Raw genomic sequence first — 20,022 nt, forward strand, 5'->3', positions numbered from 1 at the left:
TAAATGCTGTATAAGTTGTTGTTGTACTGTATTGTTCAGAGAATAATGACAAGAAAAAAATTTGTATTTGTGTGGTACAGATGCAGGCCTAACCACAGTTTGTAGCTAGTCGAATCCATGGAACCCGTGGATCTGGAAGGCTAATTGGATGTGCATGGTCCTTATTTTAAGAGAAAGCATGGTTCATTTTACTAACCAAAAAGCATCTTAAAAGACAAGACTTCAGAGAGCAATTGGGGCTGAGGAGATGGATAGGGCCTATACTAAATACCCTACAGGGCAGTGAGAACTGATTTTTCATCTCCCCTATCTTAACGATGACTGGCCTTTATAGAGCCATTATCTAGGATTGTGACTGCAAGACATGCCCTGGATATTCTAAACCCAAGCAGAGCAGAGTTATCCTGGCCTAGAGAAGATTGGAAAGGGAAAATTCATAATCATGTTCTTCCTAAAGGAGAATGCTTTCATCATAGTAGCCAGAAGGTCCTCATCTATTGGCCTAAGAAATGAGTTCTAGAAACTTTCCAAACCATGGCTTCAACATAGGCTCCTTCCATCTCTGTAGATGTGTGAATTTTATGTATTTTTAACCTTCTTAGGAAAACAAATAGTTTACTACCCTGAGCAATGTGGCTGCAGGTGGGAAAAAATTAGGCCTTGAATTGATTACCACCTAAGAGCTCCATTAATGATTTGTAAGCCAGTGACAGAGTATTGTGGGGGCATATCAGCTGATCCATGCAGCCCCCTTATAGAACTTCATCTGGAGTTGCTTCTCATTGATATGCAGGCTGCTGTGAAAGTAACTGGATGGTTATCGACCCCCTTTATTAGCTGGTGTTGGCCTAGATTTTCAGAGTCAGGGATAAGGAGGCGGGGACAGAGGGAGAAAGGGAGACTGGTTCTTTCCATTGTTTGAAAATGGAAATGGATTTTAAGCAAGTCTTTCTGTTCCATATGGCGGCACTGTGGTTCCCCTTAGGAGTCTTACTTAAGAATAAAAGCATGGGAAAGCTCCCTGTCACCAATGCCCTTGTATTTCTGATCCCAGCCTGTCTGCTCAGAATATGCACTCTATGGTTTTAGAGTGTTTTGCAGAGTAAAATGAGTGTCATTAGGATATACAGCATTATACGGAGCAGCAGCTTGTGCTGGACCCAACATAACTCAGTCCCTGAGCATTGGGTTGGCACTCTCAGTCCCTAGGCATGAAGAGCATGTGCCAGTGGAAAGCCTGGTGGCAGATGATAGGGAGTATGGTATCCTAGAGAAAAGCCGGTTGAGCTTATAAGTAGAGACCCTGAACTTTCATTCTGGCTCTGCCTCTTACCTAATCTTCTTGTCTGTGAAATGGACAAGGTTGTGATGGTTCAATGAATGCTTTTCTGCTTGTCCAGTGGAAAATGCTTGATATATCTCAAGAAGGAGTCTGATTCAAAAGGAAATAATACTGATGTTCTTAATTTGCCTGGCATGGAGATTCTGAGGGGAACACATGTCAGTTGACTTTGGGCTCCATATTGCCTGAACTCTGAGTCTGATATACCCTGTTTTGTCTCTTAGATTCTACATTATTTTTCAAAAAAAATTTTTATTGTGCATCATAGTTGTATATAATGGTAAGATTTATTGTTACATATTCACACATGTATATGCTATAACAATACATTTGGCCAATATCATTTCCCAGCATTTAGATTCTGCACTCATTTTTAACTTGCTATTCTACTAATCATTTCTACAACAGAAAATTTTTGGTTTTTTTTTTTTTTTTTCAGTAGGGGATTCAGGTTGGTAGTGTGTCGAACCTTGCCTGAGCCCCATGTTCCTGGAAAAATGGCCAAGGTTAAGAAATTCCCATGTTTTGTGTTTGGGAAGTGGTTTGCTGCTATCTACCCTCCCCCATGACTTGATAAGACTTAGATGTCTGCCTTGTTTACCTACAACAAGAGCAGTCTCTCTCTCTCTCTCTTTTTTTTTTTTTTTTTTGTCTCATAAATGAATAGCTGAACTTTTGTTCTTTTGGCTCATCTGGACAAAATACCTGAAAATTTGAGTTGACCAAAATTAAATGTGACTTTCCCCCTCCCCTCAGTCCTTGAACTTTGCCCTACTCTTGAGTTTGTGCAAGCACTGGATGCTTCAGCAAACAGTGCAAGGGAGAAACAGCCCTCCTTCACAGCCCTCCTAAGGATCACTTGACCTCAAGTCATTTGATTTGTTCCATCATGCCACCTACTTACAGGACTCCCCATGCCCAGTTTTTCCTAAGGCTTATTTTACTTTGCTTATAAAAATAATTATTTTTCTGTTTTCTTTCTGAGATGCTTGCAGATATCATAGTCAGGATATTTTCCCTTCAATAGTCTCCTTTTACCCAGGTCTGGGTTTGGTGTTCTTTGACAATAGAATATAGTTAATCCTATTTTGAATAATAGTATGTTTCATAATAATAGTGAAAATGATATTAACCTTTGGTCTCCTTAGTGTGTACATTTCTGAAATCCCTGATTTATCCTTCTCTGATGTATCAACTGTAATTGTAATCTGTTCTTACTTCCTGTTTGTTCTTTATCTCAGTGCTACTTGTCCTCTGCCTTCATGTCCAGCTATCCATGGTTTCACTAAAAATCCTGCAGGTCTTGTTATCAGTGTCCACCTACCTACCAAACCTCATACCACCCCTACACTTAGAACTCTAAACCATGTAGTTTGAAGTACATGCTCTTAAAGACCCATGTATTTAGTCCAGACTGGAGCTCCTGTCTACACCTTGTATTTTTTTTTGTGTGTGTGTCTCATCCTTCTCTGATATATATTTGCATACTCCATTTATTTATGCAGTAAGCTTTGGTTGGATGTGTACCATGTGCTAGATAATCTGATAAGTATTGGAGACAGAGTAATAAGACATTTTCTGCTCTCTAGAATTTCAAAGACATCAAATGTGAGTGAAAGACATCACACACAAAAAAAAATCAAAAGTGCTTACCTACTTATGACTGTAAAGAATGATGGAAAGGAAAAGCAGAGAGTTTGTAAGTCAGATATCTGAAGCTTTGTAGATGGGTCCTTTTCCCTGTCCCCTGTAAATTGTGCCTCTTTAACATCTTACCAGTCTATTTCATAGTATCTTTCAGAAAGAACCTACTTCCTTAGTTGAGGCCCTCAGACATTCTTGCCTAGATGATTGAAGTGACCTTTTAAGCCGTGCTCCCTTGCCTCTAGCATTATCCCACTGAAATCCACCCTTCACACTGATTCCACAGTACATTTGATCATACAGGGACCTGATTCTCTCCAACCAAATAACTGCCTTTCTCCCACTTGAAACCTTGTGGGAGCTCTGTGCTACCTAAATGAAGGTTAGATATGCCACATAGATCCCATTGTGATGTGGCCCCTATACACTCACCTCCTGCAGAGGAAGCTGCACTTCAAACTGTACTGAGTTACACACATTTATTTCCTTGAATGTCCCCTCTGTCTGTAAGCCTTGTATTCCAGTCACTACATTCTGTGCCTCTATTATAGCATTTAGTCAAAAAAGGCCACACGGTATGTACTATCTCCACCATCAGGAGGCATCTCCTTGGGGCCAGGTTCTCTCTCTCTCTCTCTCTCTCTCTCTCTCTCTCTCTCTCTCTCTCTCTCTCTCATAGTATCTTGTACATGGCAAATTTTTGATGATATAGGTGATTATATAATTATGACAGGCCCAGATTATAAGAAAATATTTCAAGAGCAAGAAAGTATTCCAACGTTGTTCACATAGAAGTCATAGGTTTTGTTTTTTCAAAAATCAATTTTGAATCTCCTAAATCATTGTTGGGAGGGCAGAGGAGGAGTGTTATTGATCATTGTTTTCCAAATAGAAGCATCTATGTAGTTATGTCTGATGCTCTTTGAATTCCAACTGTGGTAGAGTATCAATCTGGATATAGTTTTACTTAATATTTTCTTCCTTCATCTTCTCTCTTCATCACCAAATTACTTTCTGCACATTCTCAAGACATATAAGGAAGGGGCACATGCTCTGGAGTTTGATTGAAATAATTGTATTTAAGAAAAAGCTTTGTTATTGTCTAGAACTCTATTGGACCAATTTAAATTCATAATAGTTCTATTTTTTTCTTGAAGATTTGATGTTCTGGTTATTATTGGTTGACCCCAGTTCAATCATAAGACTTATTTAGAAAGAGGTCACAAAGTTCACAATTTTTGAAGAATGATTCTTCAGACTTAGAAGCACAAGAATCATTTGGAGGGTTTTATCTGCTGGTAAAATATAAGGCTGTATACCAGACACACTGAATCATGAGTTCAGGCGGTGGTTCTGCATGTTATTGAGATATCCAGATTTAGTTGATCCCTGTGGTGCCTGCCTGTAACCCTGGCTACTTGAGAGACCAAGGAAGTAAGATTGCTTGAGCCCAGAAATTTGAAGTCAATCTGAACAATTTGCAAAACACATCTCTTAAAAAGAAAAGAATAAAAAGAAACTGACCAAGATCTCCAGGTCATTTGGAGGCACACTGAAATTATATCCTCACTGATAAAATTGTTTAAAAAGTTATCTTCTTGGTTAAGACAATCTTGAGTTTAAATATTAGTGATGCCATTTATTAGCTGTGTAACTTTGGATAAAGGCTATTTTCAGGCAGTCATCCCTGAATCCTAGATACTAGAGAGAAGTCTCTCACCCCAGCGACGGGCTACCATTCCCAGAATAGTATTTACCTAACGTGTACTTGCAGTAAAGCCGGCTGCCTCTAATCCTGACCATGCCCTGGTGTTTTATGTTGTTTTGTTCCCACTTCTTTTACATTAACTTTCTCTAAAATAAGTTAGCTCATTCATTTTTATGACCAAAACATCTGGGAAAAACCTGGAATTTCTATTGCATTTTTAACAGGATAAGTGAATTTAATCTGTATTTCCTGCAGCTGCTCTTTCCCCTCCTACTGGGTTCTTGGGCATTCATTCCACACCAACACAAAACAATTCCATCACATGGTTTTTAAGAGGAAGATTCTTTCCGTTTTCAAGCAGCTCAGCAAGAACCTATAATTCTACGAAATGCGTAAACACAAATGAGCAAGTGAGGTTTTAGTCAAGGTGACCCAGAGGGTTCAAGGCCAGGAAGTTCAGGACAAAGGAGCTCCAATAAAAGATCCAGAATTTCTTTTCCTACTCCTCCCATCACCCAGTTGTCCAAATCAAATGGACCCCTTCATCTTAAAGGATCTGTCCGTGGTGCTGATGTTGAAGATATTGCTGCCACTTTTTACTTGAACAGTTTTGGGGATAGGTTGGTCACATAAAGAAAAATTAGACCCAGTCTGATTATTATTGTCATCTCCAATTGTCCAAGGTCCTATCGTGAGCACATTCCACCTCAGGTTCAAGGATGATTCTCCCTCTGCTATGACATTTTGACAACACAATGGTATATTGATTGATTGATAAATTTTGGGGGATTTTGTTTTGTTTTTGTTTTCCAGTACTGGAAATTTAACCTAGAAGCACTCTACAACTGGACTACACCCTTAGTACTTTGTTATTTTTTTTAAATTTTGAGACAGGGTCTTGCTTAAGTTGCCAAGTCTGACCTTGAAATCCTCCTACTTCAACCACCCAAATAGCTGGGATTGCAGACATGCACCACTGCACCCAGCTATGTGTACATGCTTAAAGAACAGATATTTTAACAGATTTTTTCATGCCATCATGTCTTACTGACAATATGAGTTCCCTTGATAAGGTCTTGAACTTGTAGTAATCTTGGTACAGTATCTAAACATATATGCAAACTGAATTTTGTAAATTATTTTGAATTGTGATTTTAGAAATTATCCATACTAAAGAATTATAAACTAAAGTGACTTCAGGGACCAGGAAATAAATGACAGTATGTAAGTGGTAGCTCTTAAGAATGTGGAGGTGTGCAGGACTGAGGTTCAAAGGTGCCAACTTCATCTAATGGCCAGAAATTCAGATATTTAATACAGGATATGGCCAAAATGAGCATTTATGGTCATTGTTCACTTCACCAGTCATCAGTTTGAAAACCCTGATTTGAGGCTACCTATGCAGTATTTAGAATCCAATCCCCAGCTTAGAATCAAACCTCAGGATTTAAGAACCTAGTTGTGTACTTTAGTAGCTATGTAAACTAAAGCAAATTGTTGAACCTCACTGTGCCTTAGTTTACTCTTCAGTAAAATGGAAATAGTGCTACTACCTCCATCACAGAATAACTTTGATTTTCAATTTTAAAAAATACATTTAGACAACTTAAAATAGTGATCAAGTACTGAGTGTTTTTCTTGGTATTCTACCTTTTTTCAATATTTAGTATAGAAAATGAAATCCAGGGAGACTGACACATTCAACAATAATATAACTGACATAACAGAGCTTCTATTAGGATCCAGAGCACTAAATTCTAGGTTGAGCATTCTTTTTTCTCTACTAGTGATTTTCAAATTCTGCTTTTAGAAGAAGATCTTCTCTTATAATACTTTACTTTTAAAAAACTGCACAAAACTCCTGTATGTGTAATGGATCCTAGTGATGGTTTCTATGGTTAAAGTAGAATTTCAATTTCAATGTAGGTCTAGAGCCTACATTGGCTATGCCCTCTAAGCCACTCTTCTGGATGCTGTAGATTTTAGACAAAAGTATGTGAGCCACTATACTACAAAATTTTAAAACATATGTGAAGGACAATTGATAGGATAGGTCCTGCTTCTTTGCATGTGTGAGCTTCTTCTTGTAAGCTGCACAACTCCCTGTTAGCATTAACACTAGCTTTCAGATTTAGAAATAAAAAAAAAGAAAGTGGGTGAATTCCTCAAAGCCATGGAGAATGATACCCACCAAAGCCCCTTACACCTATCTTGCTGTCACTAAGTAAGGAACAGAAATCATGAAGTGCATAATTTATTGCCTTGGTCCAACATAGAATTGGTAAACATTGCCTATAACTCAAGCTTTTTCTCAACCATTTCATAAGTCATGGTAATTACTGGGGTTCCCACTGGGCAGCGAGAGATGGAGATCTACTGCTTTACGGGTTTTCCATCTTCTTACAGGACATGCACATCATCAGTACAGATGAGAACCAAGTGTTTGCAGCCGTCCAAGAGTGGAACCAGAATGACACCTACAACCTCTACATCTCAGACACACGTGGGATCTACTTTACCCTGGCTATGGAGAACATTAAAAGCAGCCGAGGTCTAATGGGGAACATCATTATTGAATTATATGAGGTATGTAGCCAAAATTGTCCCTCCCCTGGCCTGACTTCTCTTTTTTATGAATCTCAGTGGTACAAAAGCAAGTATTAGGGTCCTGGGTTCAGATTTCAGTGTGTCAGTTAGCAGTTGTGACTTGGGGAAAGGGATATATCTTGACTCCAGGAAAATAGAGATAAATTTACCCAATGAAATTATAGGGAGATGAGAGATAGTGTATGTAATGCATTTAGTGTGGTGGCTGCTCAGTTGAATTCACATTCTTGTATGTATTAGCCTGCTTACAAGCCATAAATGAAGGTACATGGCTCAAGTAATCTCTTAAGTAGCTTTTTAAATTCTGGTTTTTCTTATTAATCCTATGTAGAAAGAGTAGTACTGGTTAGTTATTGCTTAAGGTATCTGGAAAAATCATGTTTATAAAATGTTTTATATGAAATGAAAAGCAATTATCAATCATAATAGTGAGGTTTTTATTAAGATGCCACCAGATGCTTACATCTATGCAGAGTGAAGAATTGGCCTTGACATGAGTGTGGCACTCATGATGCAGGTTTTCTTTTTAAATGTGGTCACCAGATGAGAAATAATTTCCAAAGGAAACCAAGTGACTCCATATAGGAACCAGAGAATAAACTAATTTCAGTGACCCTAAAGATGTGATGCTTTTTTATACCTCGAGTGACAGTGTGTAATCATGGACAGTCCTGGTGACAGTGAAGAGATGACTGAGCACATGGGTATGTGATGGATTGATTTAAGCAAGGAAAGTGTGTCTTACTATCCAACATTAACCGGTGGCTGGTAGTGAAGCCCATACAGGTTGTGATGATCAAGATTATTCATGGAAAGATAAATTATTTATTCTGGATGGTGACCTCTGATGTCACGGGTGAGATGTTCCCTTGTGTATTTTCCTCTCTGTGGAGTGGTAGTGGCTTTTAGAACAGAGGAGCCATGCATGGGCTTCTGATTTAGAGTGATCTCCTCTGAGGCATCCTTACGGTGATATCAAAGTAGACTACTCAGTTACTGAGAGGGATAGAAACAACTTGCTGTTTCTGTTAGGAAGAAAGAAGAACACACAAAGGCATGGGGAACATGGAAGTACCTGCTTTTTACAAAGAAGAATAGATGTCATTGGGTAGAAAGCACAATCAGTAGAAATACCCCATTTCTCTATAGTATAACTGACAAGTGCTGAAATAATTCTCTTAACAAAGTCTCAGTTGGGGAAATGTTCCTGATTTCTTCCCAGAGTTGAGAAGTCTGGCATAGATAATTAAGGGGTGTGAATAACTCTGGTGACTTGCATTCCCATGCTCATAATCAAACCAGGAGGCAGAAATACACCTTTGTTAGTGGCAGTAAGACATGTTTGGATGCCTGTTGCCAAAATGAGGCCATTCAAGTTCTATTTGCATATGTAGAGTTATAGAGATAAGGTGATTGATTATTCATGCGTCTGTGGTCAGACCCAAAGAGGAGAGACTAAGTGCTGCAGGTGAAATTCCAGTCCAGAAATCAAGGAGTCCTTGTATGTCTGACCTCCTTGACACATGGGGTGAGATTGCCACTGTGTTTTTCCTTTCATAAGAAAGAGAGCTGGAAACTCCAGGTCATTTAGAACCCTGAGACACTGCCACCTGAATTGGAACATGAATCAATATAAAGAATGTGCCAGATACATGTAATTTTTTTTCTTCCTGCTGAAGTCAGTCTTGTATTTTCAGTCTTGCTTGGGAGGAAAAAAAATGTATGGTATGTATGGTATCATTGCATTATAGAGAAGCAAGACATACCAGTCAGGGCAACTTCTTTAAAGCCCTCTCTGTGAGCCTATCTCCATTCTAATTTACCAGAGTTTTTTGTGCACAAACATTGTGTTTATGCCCAAAGTAATCTGTAGAGATCTCTGGCTCTTTTTGTCTGGGAGCTTATAATCTAGCTTTTTGAGTTTAAGAGGTCAATAGCGCTATTGCTCTTTTTTTTTTTTTTTTTTTTTACCCACCCAAGGCTGTAACCAATTGAGACAGAGAGAAGGAGTGAGACAAATGGATATCAAACACAACTTTGTCACTTTAATCATTACATAAGAGGAAATAGGGTGCTAATCCTATGATTTGGAGATGGATTCATCCATTTAGTCATAGGCAGACATGATAAATCAAACATTCTCCTTCAGAAGCTTATTCCTCTAAAAACACAACATTGAGGTGTAAGAACATGTGATCTATTCAGGAGGAACCCAAAACAGGGGAGATGGGAATAAGCTGTACATGCCCCGCTCTTTTTCTTAAAGTTCCTGATCTTATTATCAGTCCTTTTGCACTGGGATGGAAGAAGTGAAAAATAAGAGTCATCCCAAATATAAAGAATGGCATTAACCAAGGACTAAGCAGATGATGTAGATTTTGGAGGAAGTAAGCTAGCCAGTCTAATGCTATAAAATGGATGCTTATCAGGGACAAGAATGAGGACTGGATAAGTAGCTAGGTTTCAGATTCTAGAAGGCATTTAATAAAATAATTGAATTGGAAACTGACATCATCTAGACCATGACATATTGAAGATGTTTAGTGAGTGATACTGTTTTGCACCTGGACACATATACATTCTGTGGTTTGGAGAGAGAGCTCAGTTTAATTGGTCTCTAGGGGTCATTAGAATTTATCCTTCTTAACTGGAGATTCTCATACAAATTGAGATTATGTGCCAGATGGCCAGTTAGCAAAGAGACTCCAATTATTCTGGACTCCAAGTGCTTTTGAGTAACGTAGCTGGAAAAATTCATTAAGTTTTCACATGCCACTCAGCTGAGTTCACACACTTTCACAGGATATTTTGTTTGGTGATGGGAGAACTGTTGTGTGAGACACAAAATCTACTAGAAATAGATACGTGATCCTATGAGGGTAGTGATCACAGCCCAACTGGCATTAGAAGTTCAATTCTACCATGTTGTGTGATCACAAAAGAGAAAAATTAACTCTAACTTAAAGAATGGGGGAAACTTATAGACAAGCTGCTTAGATAACTCACTGCTGGAGGTGGGGAAAAGAGAACAGAGTCAGATGAGTAGAGGCCTGTGCTCACAGAATGCTGAGTGGCAGAGACAAAAGATTGTGAAGATACTGGAAAAGAACTTGACTGGAGAGTTGGGCGTTCACTCTGTGTGTTAGTGTTTCTTTCTCCTCACCCACCTTTGCATACCCAGGAAATAATTTTTGCATGTGTGATATCATCCCCAGTCCTGGGATAATTTATAACTTCTATGACATTATACCTATTTCCCTTGTCTGAAAGGTCAGGGACCTCTAGGTAATAGTCAGCTGTCTGTGGCTTGGGTTGATTTTGACCACTTCAGGCTGCTGGTGTATCTGTACATTTCCACATCTTCTCAAGCCTCTTACTGACAATGGAAAGGAGACAAAGAAAGCTAGAACTTACTCAGGAATTCAACTTGCAAGCCTCAGCTCTGACAGTCCTTGGAGAGTAAAGTAGATCAACGCTACTGAATTCCCCCAAATCTTATAAGGCCGAGACAATTTCTGTCTCTAATCTATTGGAGAATTCTCCTGCTGTAGAGAGATTCTCTGGCTTGTTCATTGTCTAATCCCTACTTCAAAGTACAATATTGTCATGGCTGTAATTACATAATTAGGAGAGAAAATAGCACTAGAAGGCCAAATAATAATTGATCTCTTCTTAAGGTGTCAGAAGCCTGGTCCTTCAAAACAAGGCTGGTGTTGACAGTGAAAATAGTCTATTGTGTGTGCTTACCATTATTCTTATGACAGTTTTTTTTCATACAGAACTCTTGTGGTTTTTTTTCACATCTCTGACAATACACTACATTTCTTTTTCGTTACCTTGCACTAATAAATCAAGAAACAGATATTCTTTTCAACACCCACAGTTATTCTATAGAAACATGCTCTGAGCTGCAGGTCTGATGAATTTTCTTCAGTGCTCTCCTGGATATTAAGCATTCGAGTTGTAACTTTTTACAGTAACAACAGCTTAGCAACAATGCATTCAACCAGCACTGTCAAATATAAAAAATATGTAACATGAGCTACATATATACTGATACATTTTTGCTACACTCATTTTAAAAAGTAAAGAAAGTAAAGAACAGACAAAATTGATTATAACAATATTTTTATTCAAATTATATATGTAAAATATTATCATTTTAGGATGTGTTCAATATGAAAAGTAACTAATAAGATATTTTGCATTTTTCCTATACGAAGTCTGCAGAATCCTGGGTATATATTACATTTCCCACACATCTGAATTCATATGCTAAATTTTCAACTGAAATACTTGATCAGTAGTTACATTTCATAAAATCTCCAGTGTGAAAAAAGGAAATTCACATGTCATGTACTTCCAACAAAATTGAGTTTCAGTTCTTAAATTTAGGTTTGTATTGGTTAAAATTAAATAAAATTAAAAATCAGTTTCTTCATCTCACTAGTCATATTTCATGTAGCTATATGTTGCCATCCAAGTGGTTACCATCTTGGATTGGATAGACCAAAATAACTTAAGTACTATTTCTTATTATCTCTCACATTATTTCTGTATGAAAAGCATAATTTCCCTTTGTGCCTATAAAGTCATGGGAGTCAGTAACATGACTCAGATGACATGGTTAATGAACTGTGCTTTTATATTTGAAATAACCCATGTGCAGTAAGACTTACCCTTTGGGGCATAGGGTTCTAATTTTGATAGGTACATACAGTTGTGTGTTACCACCACAATTGAGACAGAAGAGCTCAGTTCCTCAGAATATTCCCTCTTACAGCCCTTTTGTAGACACCCCCTATCCACCCATCATCATGACAGCATCCACCTGACTTCTCCGTGCCTTTTCACTGGTTTACATAAATAGAATTATTTAATAGGTAATCTTTGAGGTCTGACTTTCATCCACTTAGAAGACCTGTCCACCTTGTTGAACATATCAATAGATACTCTTTTTTTGTGGCTGAGTACTCTTCTCTTGCATGAATGTTTATTATTCACCAGTTGGAAGAAACATTTACAGTTTTGTGTGATTATGAAAAAAATGTCGGCAAACATTCACATGAACATAAATTTTTATTTCGCATGGATGAATATCTAGGAGTAGGATTTCTGGGTTGAACATCAGGATATGTTTTTCAGAAGCCATCAAAATGCTTCCGTGGTGGAAGTTCTATTTTTGCACCCTCACAGCAAGGTGTGTGTGGCAGTTGCTTCACATCTTCAATGACGTGCCTTGTTATCCACTTTGGAGAGTATGTTTGTGCATGTGTGTGTTGAACCATTCTGATGAGGACCTAGTGATACTTCATTATGGGCTTAGTGTGGATCTCTCCAGTGACTGTGTTGACCCCACTATACTTGGATGGATAAAATGAAACTCTCTGGCCTCAGTGTTCTGGTCTCTGCTCATCTTATTGACGTTTCCTTGCTTTCTCTGTCCTTATTGTCTGCCCTCCACCCTCTGCTTTATCATGACCTTCAGTGATCCTTCTTGGGCCAGATGGACAGCTGCTTTATAAGCTCCACAGGGACTTTTTTCCTGAACTGACCTTCATCAGACCCTCACCACAGGTCCGACTCTAGGGACAGCCTAAGGCAGATTATGGTAATTGCTTTTCTCAGCAGAACCTTGGCTTCTTTGTCCTGAGGTCTCAAGAATGTAACCAACAGATGACCATGCCACCTGGACACAGTGCTCTGCCAAGTGGCCTGCTGTCAGTTTCCCTCTGCACCTCAAATTGCTTCCCAAGGGAAAAATGGGCCACTCAGACTTGACACCTTGTACCTTCTTTTTGAGTATCATTGAAAGCTAGTACCCCTTTCCCTAGACTACTTGGAACTATCAGCAGCAGTCACAGTTCAATTTCAGGCAAGGACGAAAGTGTGTTTAAAGTTTATTAAACGTTAATTACTTCCTTGGATGAAGAGGACTAAAAATGTGTGTTTCTCTCTCATTTCCTTACATCTTTGGTAGTGAGGCTGAGCCATACTCCATGGTACCCTTATGTCAGAAACACGTGTCCATACATGTGCACATATATGGACACTCATGACCATGAGTCTACTAGGTCGCAACCCAAGCATATTTCTAACTTGCATTACAATGAAAAAGTGAAAGCTCTTGGCCTGGAATACACAAAATCAAAGTGCCCTCTCAACTTACAGTCCATTTGTATAAGACATGGAGCCAAGAAGCAATTTAGTAATAATGCAAGGGCTCTGAACTGTCCAAATACAAATGGGAAATGTTCTGATTCTTTCAGAGAGGAGGGAGGTGGCTGTGGCATTATGTACAAGTGCAGAAGAAATGCCTTCAGAGCTACCATGAATTCCATGGAATCTCTTCTCTTCATCTTTTCAGAACCCCCTTTTCCTGATCTTTCCATCACAAAATTTCTGTGGGATGCACAGAAAATGTTCCTCTGAGTAGCAGAACTCTCAGTGGGAAAATCGGTTAATGACCATTCCATTTGCTGAACCTGCTCATCTAAAAGTACATATTCCTGCTCTAATGTACCCAGCAAGGAAGCAGGGGTCAGGTGACGGGAGCCTCCCAGGAATGCTGGTCATGGGCCCAGAAATCTGAGGCTGACCTGCATATTTTCTCCTAGGAAGTAAATTGGAAGGCCCTAGGTATATGTTGGAGGGGGTCCAACTCCTTTAGGAAAGAGGGTTCACTGGTGGTCCCTCAAAAAAGGCACCAGCTCTGTGGCCAAAGAGAACACCAGAAAAAGGGATTCCATCTGGCAGAAGAGAAACCCACATTCCATTCTTTGTGAGAAATAATTGGCAATCATGCTTAACCAATACCCATGTCCAATACCACTGTACTTGATCTTAAAAACTGAGACTAATGGGGGTCTTTAAAGGAATTCCTAGGTGAGCAGCTTTCCTAAAATGGCACTGACTCTGGGCAGGGTGAATCTGGTCCACGGCCCCTCCCTGGCTCGGGCTTCTCTCCTTGCCCACCCCTCTGTTCAAGATAGGAATCTAATCAATTTTATTGCTGGCCATTTCTCAAATTCCCCAAGCAATGTCCTTCCCTGATAATTCTATTCTATGACATTCTCTGTCCATTTGTTTTATTATTTTGTGTGCTTTATTTTGTTTATTTTATTTGGGCTGACATTCTCGTTCAAGGCCAGTCAGGTTACTACAAAAACAAATGAAAAACAGCAACAAAAATATTTCTTGTTTCATCAACTAAAGTTTGTCATGTAGTATAGGGAGGAAACCTCCTGTGAAGATTTTCCCATTGATATTCTTCCAGAGTGACAAAGAACCCCAATTAGCCATCCTCAAAGTATAAGGGATAAATGGAACTGAAATTTTGATGGACCCCAGTATTTTCCAGCAAACTTGCCGTTCGACCTCTTGTTTACATGTATTTATACTATCGGAATTACCTTTTGACCTTTGAAAATGCTGAAACTTACACATAAGGTAACAGAAATCTTTCTTGGGTTCATAACATTATTATTCTAAATATTTGCTCTTATCTAGCACATCAAATAGGAGGAGTAGAGTTTTGGTTAGCCTAGAACCCTTCTGGTGTGACACATCTCCTTTATTACTTCAGCCACTTGCCTTGCACTGATGCTCTTTTCCCTTCAAAATATCAAGGTCAGGCAAATTCCAATACATCAGAAACTCTGGCAAGAGTTTGCTGCATTATCTATCACATGGAGCCTTTGCCAGGCAACTGGGGAAAGGAAGAGGAAACCAGGCTTATTCTACCAATTTTAAAATGACTATTGCCTGAGACCCAAAGATGGTATGTGAGTTGTCCAAAATCACAGGGGGAGCTAGTGGCATGGACAGAAATCAATACCAATACCAAAAGCATCTATCTTACTACTAATTGGGATTCCTGGACTTCTGCATTAAGGATTGTCCTTTGATGCCTTAAAAATTCATCTGTAAGTCCCACTTGAGCTGAAGCATGTGTTCTCTGGAAGATGCAACTCTTCACTTGTTACCAGGGACTGTTAAAAGTTAATGAAAGGTAAGGTTCTATGGAACAAAGTATGGAGCAACATAAGATGGGGAAAGCAACTGAGTAAGTAGGGGACAGAGCATCTGAGGCGTGAGTGTAGATGCAAAGATGAGCTTCAACTTCTTTCAGAGACAACAGAGCCTATACCATTTCTCACCAGGTTCTTCCTCCTCTCTTTTGTATCCCCAACACTCCATAAAGAGTGCTGGGCCCGCATTCAGGGCTTCTTCAAGAGTACAGGCATTTGGGCCCAACACAGTTCTCCATCTCTCACCTTTTTTCCTAGGTAGCAGGTATCAAAGGGATATTCCTGGCAAACAAGAAGGTGGATGACCAGGTGAAGACTTACATCACTTACAACAAAGGCAGAGATTGGCGCCTACTGCAAGCTCCGGATGTGGACCTGAGAGGAAGCCCAGTGCACTGCTTGCTGGTCAGTCATCCCTGGGCAGGCCAGTTTCCTGTGGAACCTGTGTCGAGGGCTTTCTTCCATGAAGGTGTCTTGGGAGCTTGGGCTGGTATTGAGCATCAGTGTCCTACAACTTTCAGGAATTGTTCCCTTAGGCTCAGACGGCCACACCACTTGGGTGGAAGCCTCAGTTGAATTGTACATTCTATTACTGAGAATCCACGTGTGCTCCAGCTCATAGTAAAATAAAAAAACAAGTTCCAGGCAGTAGAACTAACACACCTGTTAACCAGTACAAATAAGATGCAGGTTAGTAAGTGCTCATAGATGTCAAGATAAGCAAAAGTTGCCTTTTGAAGCCAAGGAAAAGTGCGATTGGTATGTCTTCGTGGGATAGCAGTTAGCCCATCGGCTTTCCCAGCTACCTTCTGTAAGGAACACTGGGTAGGCACCGGGGAGGACCTCTCTGCTTCTAGGTGCTGCCATCCTGGGTGGCAAGGAAGACAGTTAACTTTCAATAACACTTGTGACCTTCAATGCCCTCTTAATGGGGACCTGTACCAGAAACTATTCCAAGTTCTGAGAAGTGATTTTTTTTGTCCTGAGCAGAGAGTTGACTTTCACCACCTACTAAGAAAGGTTTATTAACCATTTGTCATAGTCTATATATTGTGTTAAAAACTGAGTACAGAATGGAAGCTAGGACAGATAGGGTCCTGACCCTTTTGTAGTTTCCAATCTAATGTTTTTGGATTTTTTTTTGCTCTGCTTTGCTTTGAGTAGCAGGAAGGTCAGAGACAAGTGGCTGCCCATCTCTGGGAACAGATCACAGCATGTTTTTTCCCCTCACGTCTTACCTTTAGTTTCACTTTATTTTTTTTAAAATTTCATTTCTTTAACTTCATTGTCTTATTTGTAGTTATTTGTATAGGATATATCTCTATACATTTCCATGTCCTTTTAAAAATGCCCCCATAGGGATACATAAGTAAATAAATGGGGAATATGAGTTTCATATAATGACACCAAATATTTTAAATGAAATTCAAGTAAAATTATGAAAGGAACAAAAATAAATAAAACAGAAACAAAGACAGTCCAGTTGAAGGACAAGGATGGAGGGCCTGGATTCACTTAGGTTCTCCTCTTCACTGTTCCTTGGTGGCCCCTTAGAGCTCTAAAAAGCAGAGTTTCATGGTCAAAATCAGACATGAGAAGTCACTGTCATCCTGTGGGAAGGGAAGGGACGGAAAGGGAGGCTTCTTAAAGTGACCCAGGAGCTGGACCTTGATGGATAGGTGATGTGTCAGTGAGGAAGAAAGGGGAATGTGTGGGACTATGGGTACACACAGAGGTGGGAAGGGACTATGAAAGGGCTCAAGGCAGCTCTAATGTGAAATGCTGGCCTTGGCAGTGAGACATGACTCCCACCCAAAACTAAGCATCATTCACTACCTTTCCGTTCCTGGAGGCCACGTGTGTAGGTCAGGAGTCCCTGGATGAAGCGCTCTTCTTCTTCTTCTTCTTCCTTTCAGCCCTTCTGTTCCTTACACCTGCACTTGCAGCTCTCAGAGAATCCATATTCCTCAGGCAGAATCTCAAGTAAGGAGACAGCCCCAGGACTGGTAGTGGCCACAGGTAAGGAGAACATTCCCTGTGCTTGTTCCTCACCACAGGCTTTTGGAATAAGTTTGCCATCTATTGTTGGATCATGGACACATTTGAGCATTAGCTGAAAGCTCTTGGAACCCTCCCCAGAAAATATGCAGGATTCTTGGATCCTCAAAGCTCACCGTAAGAGTCTAGGATGCAAAGACTGGGCTCTATTGCTTTGGGCCTGAAGGGGGAGGCAGAACATTAGGAAGAAAAGTGTGGTGGGGAAAAGCTGCTCAGCTCAGTGGATTAATCCACTGATGTGGGCAGAATCCTCATGATACAATTCCTTCCCCAAATCCTCTCCTCTGAACATTGCTGTATTGGGAATGAAACCTCAATACACGAAGCTTTGGTAGATATTTCAGATCCAAACCATAACCCCTGAGGTGTTGGGAGGGATATAACACTGCTGACAAGATTCTGTTGGAAAGCCAGAGCTGAATCATTGTATTTCGTGACTTCTAGGTTAATGCATCCTCTCCCAGTAACAGAGCAGTCCCCTGTGTTTAGCAAGAGGCCAAAATTCCTGTTAGAGAGACTGGTCAGAAAGGTTGTTTATAAAAGGGAATTTTCACTTTAAGAAAACATGATGTATGAACTTCGGAGCTCTCCAAATAAAAGTTGGGGCAGTTTTCTCTTTACATGGAGGATACTTTACAAAGGGTTTCACCCCAGAGCTGTTTTTAATCAGGAGGTCTCTGGTGCATGTAAAGGTTTATTTACGCATGATTAAGCACTTGGCTGAGAGCCTGGGGAAAGGGCAGAAAAACTTGAGGTTGTGTTGTTGGAACTACTGTCCACTGAGCATCAATCAGAAATGAAGATAAAGCAACTCTGAAATGAAAACGAAAGTCTCCGGGGAGTGTGCTGATTAGCATGCATTTGATTTGCATACACCTTTTCAGGAATACATTGATGGCATAATGCAAGTTAGGTTGCTAATCTTGGAAGGTAGAGAGCTCTGGTGTCAGGCAGCTTTTTCCTAATGAAAGCAGGTGAATTCACAGTGACTTTCTGAGGAGGTAGGTACATTCTGTTTTCTCTCATCAGCCCAAAGTTCTGGCCTCTGGATTTCCTGCAATACTATATCTGGCTGCTTTCTCTAAGCCTCCACCTGAGTCAACTTTGAATACCACCACTTTAATCACATTGACAGCTTAGGGTAGCCTGCTGGCTTCTCAATCAGGTCCTTTCAAGTAGATACAGACAGGATCCACTACTGGCCTTAGGAGCCCGGGACAGTGAGAGATGAAGGCAAGCTCTGTTGTTGTGTTCCTGATTTGAGGAATAATCCCCGCACTCCATAACCCATGTGAATTGGTCCTTCTAACTCAGGAGCTGCTATTCCTACCTCTCCTCAAGGGCTGCAGGAGTCCCAGAGCTAAAGTAGAAGCATCACTGGAAAACAGCAATCAGTAACAAAAGTTAATATTATTTGAATGCTTATGAAGTAGCCAGGCATTGTTCAGTGTGGTGTAACCACTCTGAACTTCAGTGTTTTCATTGGCAAAGTGAGAATAATAGTACTGACATGATAGAAATGCAGGATTAAATGAAGCGATGAGTTTCAAATGCTGAGGACTGTGCTCAGCACATACGGAATGCTCGGTACATGCTACCTGTCATCGGCATTAGTATTATAGAAGCTAAGGCTGTTCTTCTCACATTCAGAAGAATACAATTTGTTCATCTCCTTCAATAGAATCCATAAATAATATGCACACATTATGCATAAAATGAAACTTAGGAAACCCTGTCACCCTTCTTTCTAAGCTTAGCTCTGACACTTACTGGGCTTGTGAAGTTGGCATAGGTTTTAACATCTGAGCTTCATTTCCCTCATCTGTAAAACAGGGATATTTTCTACCTTGCGAGGGCGTTGTGAGGATTAGAGATGGGATAGTGTGTCGACAGGACTGGACAGAGTGCTCAGAGCTTATTGAGGTGGGATTAGTTATAACTGTTATTATCTGCCAACTGTATACCTTCTAAATTAGTCTGTTAATTCTTGTGAATTAACAAACATGCAGACATTAAAGATTTGGTTTTGAACATTTTTTGTCCTTATACATCAAAATTGATGAATTCCTTTTTCCTTCTCCATGTAACTTTCTGCCACCCTGGTGTGGTAGTCACCATTTCAGCTGTGACAATTACCTAAGAAAAAGAATTTAGAGGAAGAAAGGTTTATTGAGGCTCATGGTTTCAGAGGTTTCAGTTCATGGTTGGCTGGCTCCAACCATTGCTTTGGGCCTGAGGTGAGTGGAACATCGTGGCAGAGGGGTGTGGCGAAGGAAAACTACTCAGCTCAATGGATTAATCCAATGATGAGGTCAGACCCTAGTGATGCGATCACTTTCCCAAATCCCCACCTCCAACACTGCTATACTGGGAACCAAGCCTTCAATACAAGAGCCTTTGGGGGACAGTCCAGATGTAAACCACACACTTGGGGTACTGGAAGGGTTATAGCACTGCTGACAAGATCCTGCTGGAAAGCTAGAGCTGAATCACTGGCACATGGCTCTTCGTGCCCAGCCTTTCCTCATCCTGCATACCTGGTCTCTCTTCGAGATTTTGTGCCATCAGGAAAATAATTAGGACATCACTCAAGTATGCCTTCAGTGACCTGTAGGACCTTTCCTACATCCATT

General features: G+C 40.1%; 1 protein-coding gene across 1 annotated transcript in view; it reads left to right on the forward strand.

Moving 5' to 3' along the window:
* Positions 1 to 20,022, forward strand: part of Sorcs3 (sortilin related VPS10 domain containing receptor 3) — a 567,524-nt gene that overhangs the window by 455,490 nt on the left and 92,012 nt on the right. The window contains exons 9-11 of the mRNA XM_076834163.1: positions 7,101 to 7,280; positions 15,590 to 15,736; positions 17,248 to 17,350. Of these exons, the coding sequence (XP_076690278.1) occupies positions 7,101 to 7,280; positions 15,590 to 15,736; positions 17,248 to 17,350 (430 nt within the window). The remainder of the gene's footprint in view (positions 1 to 7,100; positions 7,281 to 15,589; positions 15,737 to 17,247; positions 17,351 to 20,022) is intronic.

The sequence above is a fragment of the Callospermophilus lateralis genome, chromosome 15 (assembly GCF_048772815.1).
Source record: "Callospermophilus lateralis isolate mCalLat2 chromosome 15, mCalLat2.hap1, whole genome shotgun sequence".
Lineage (NCBI taxonomy): Eukaryota > Metazoa > Chordata > Mammalia > Rodentia > Sciuridae > Callospermophilus > Callospermophilus lateralis.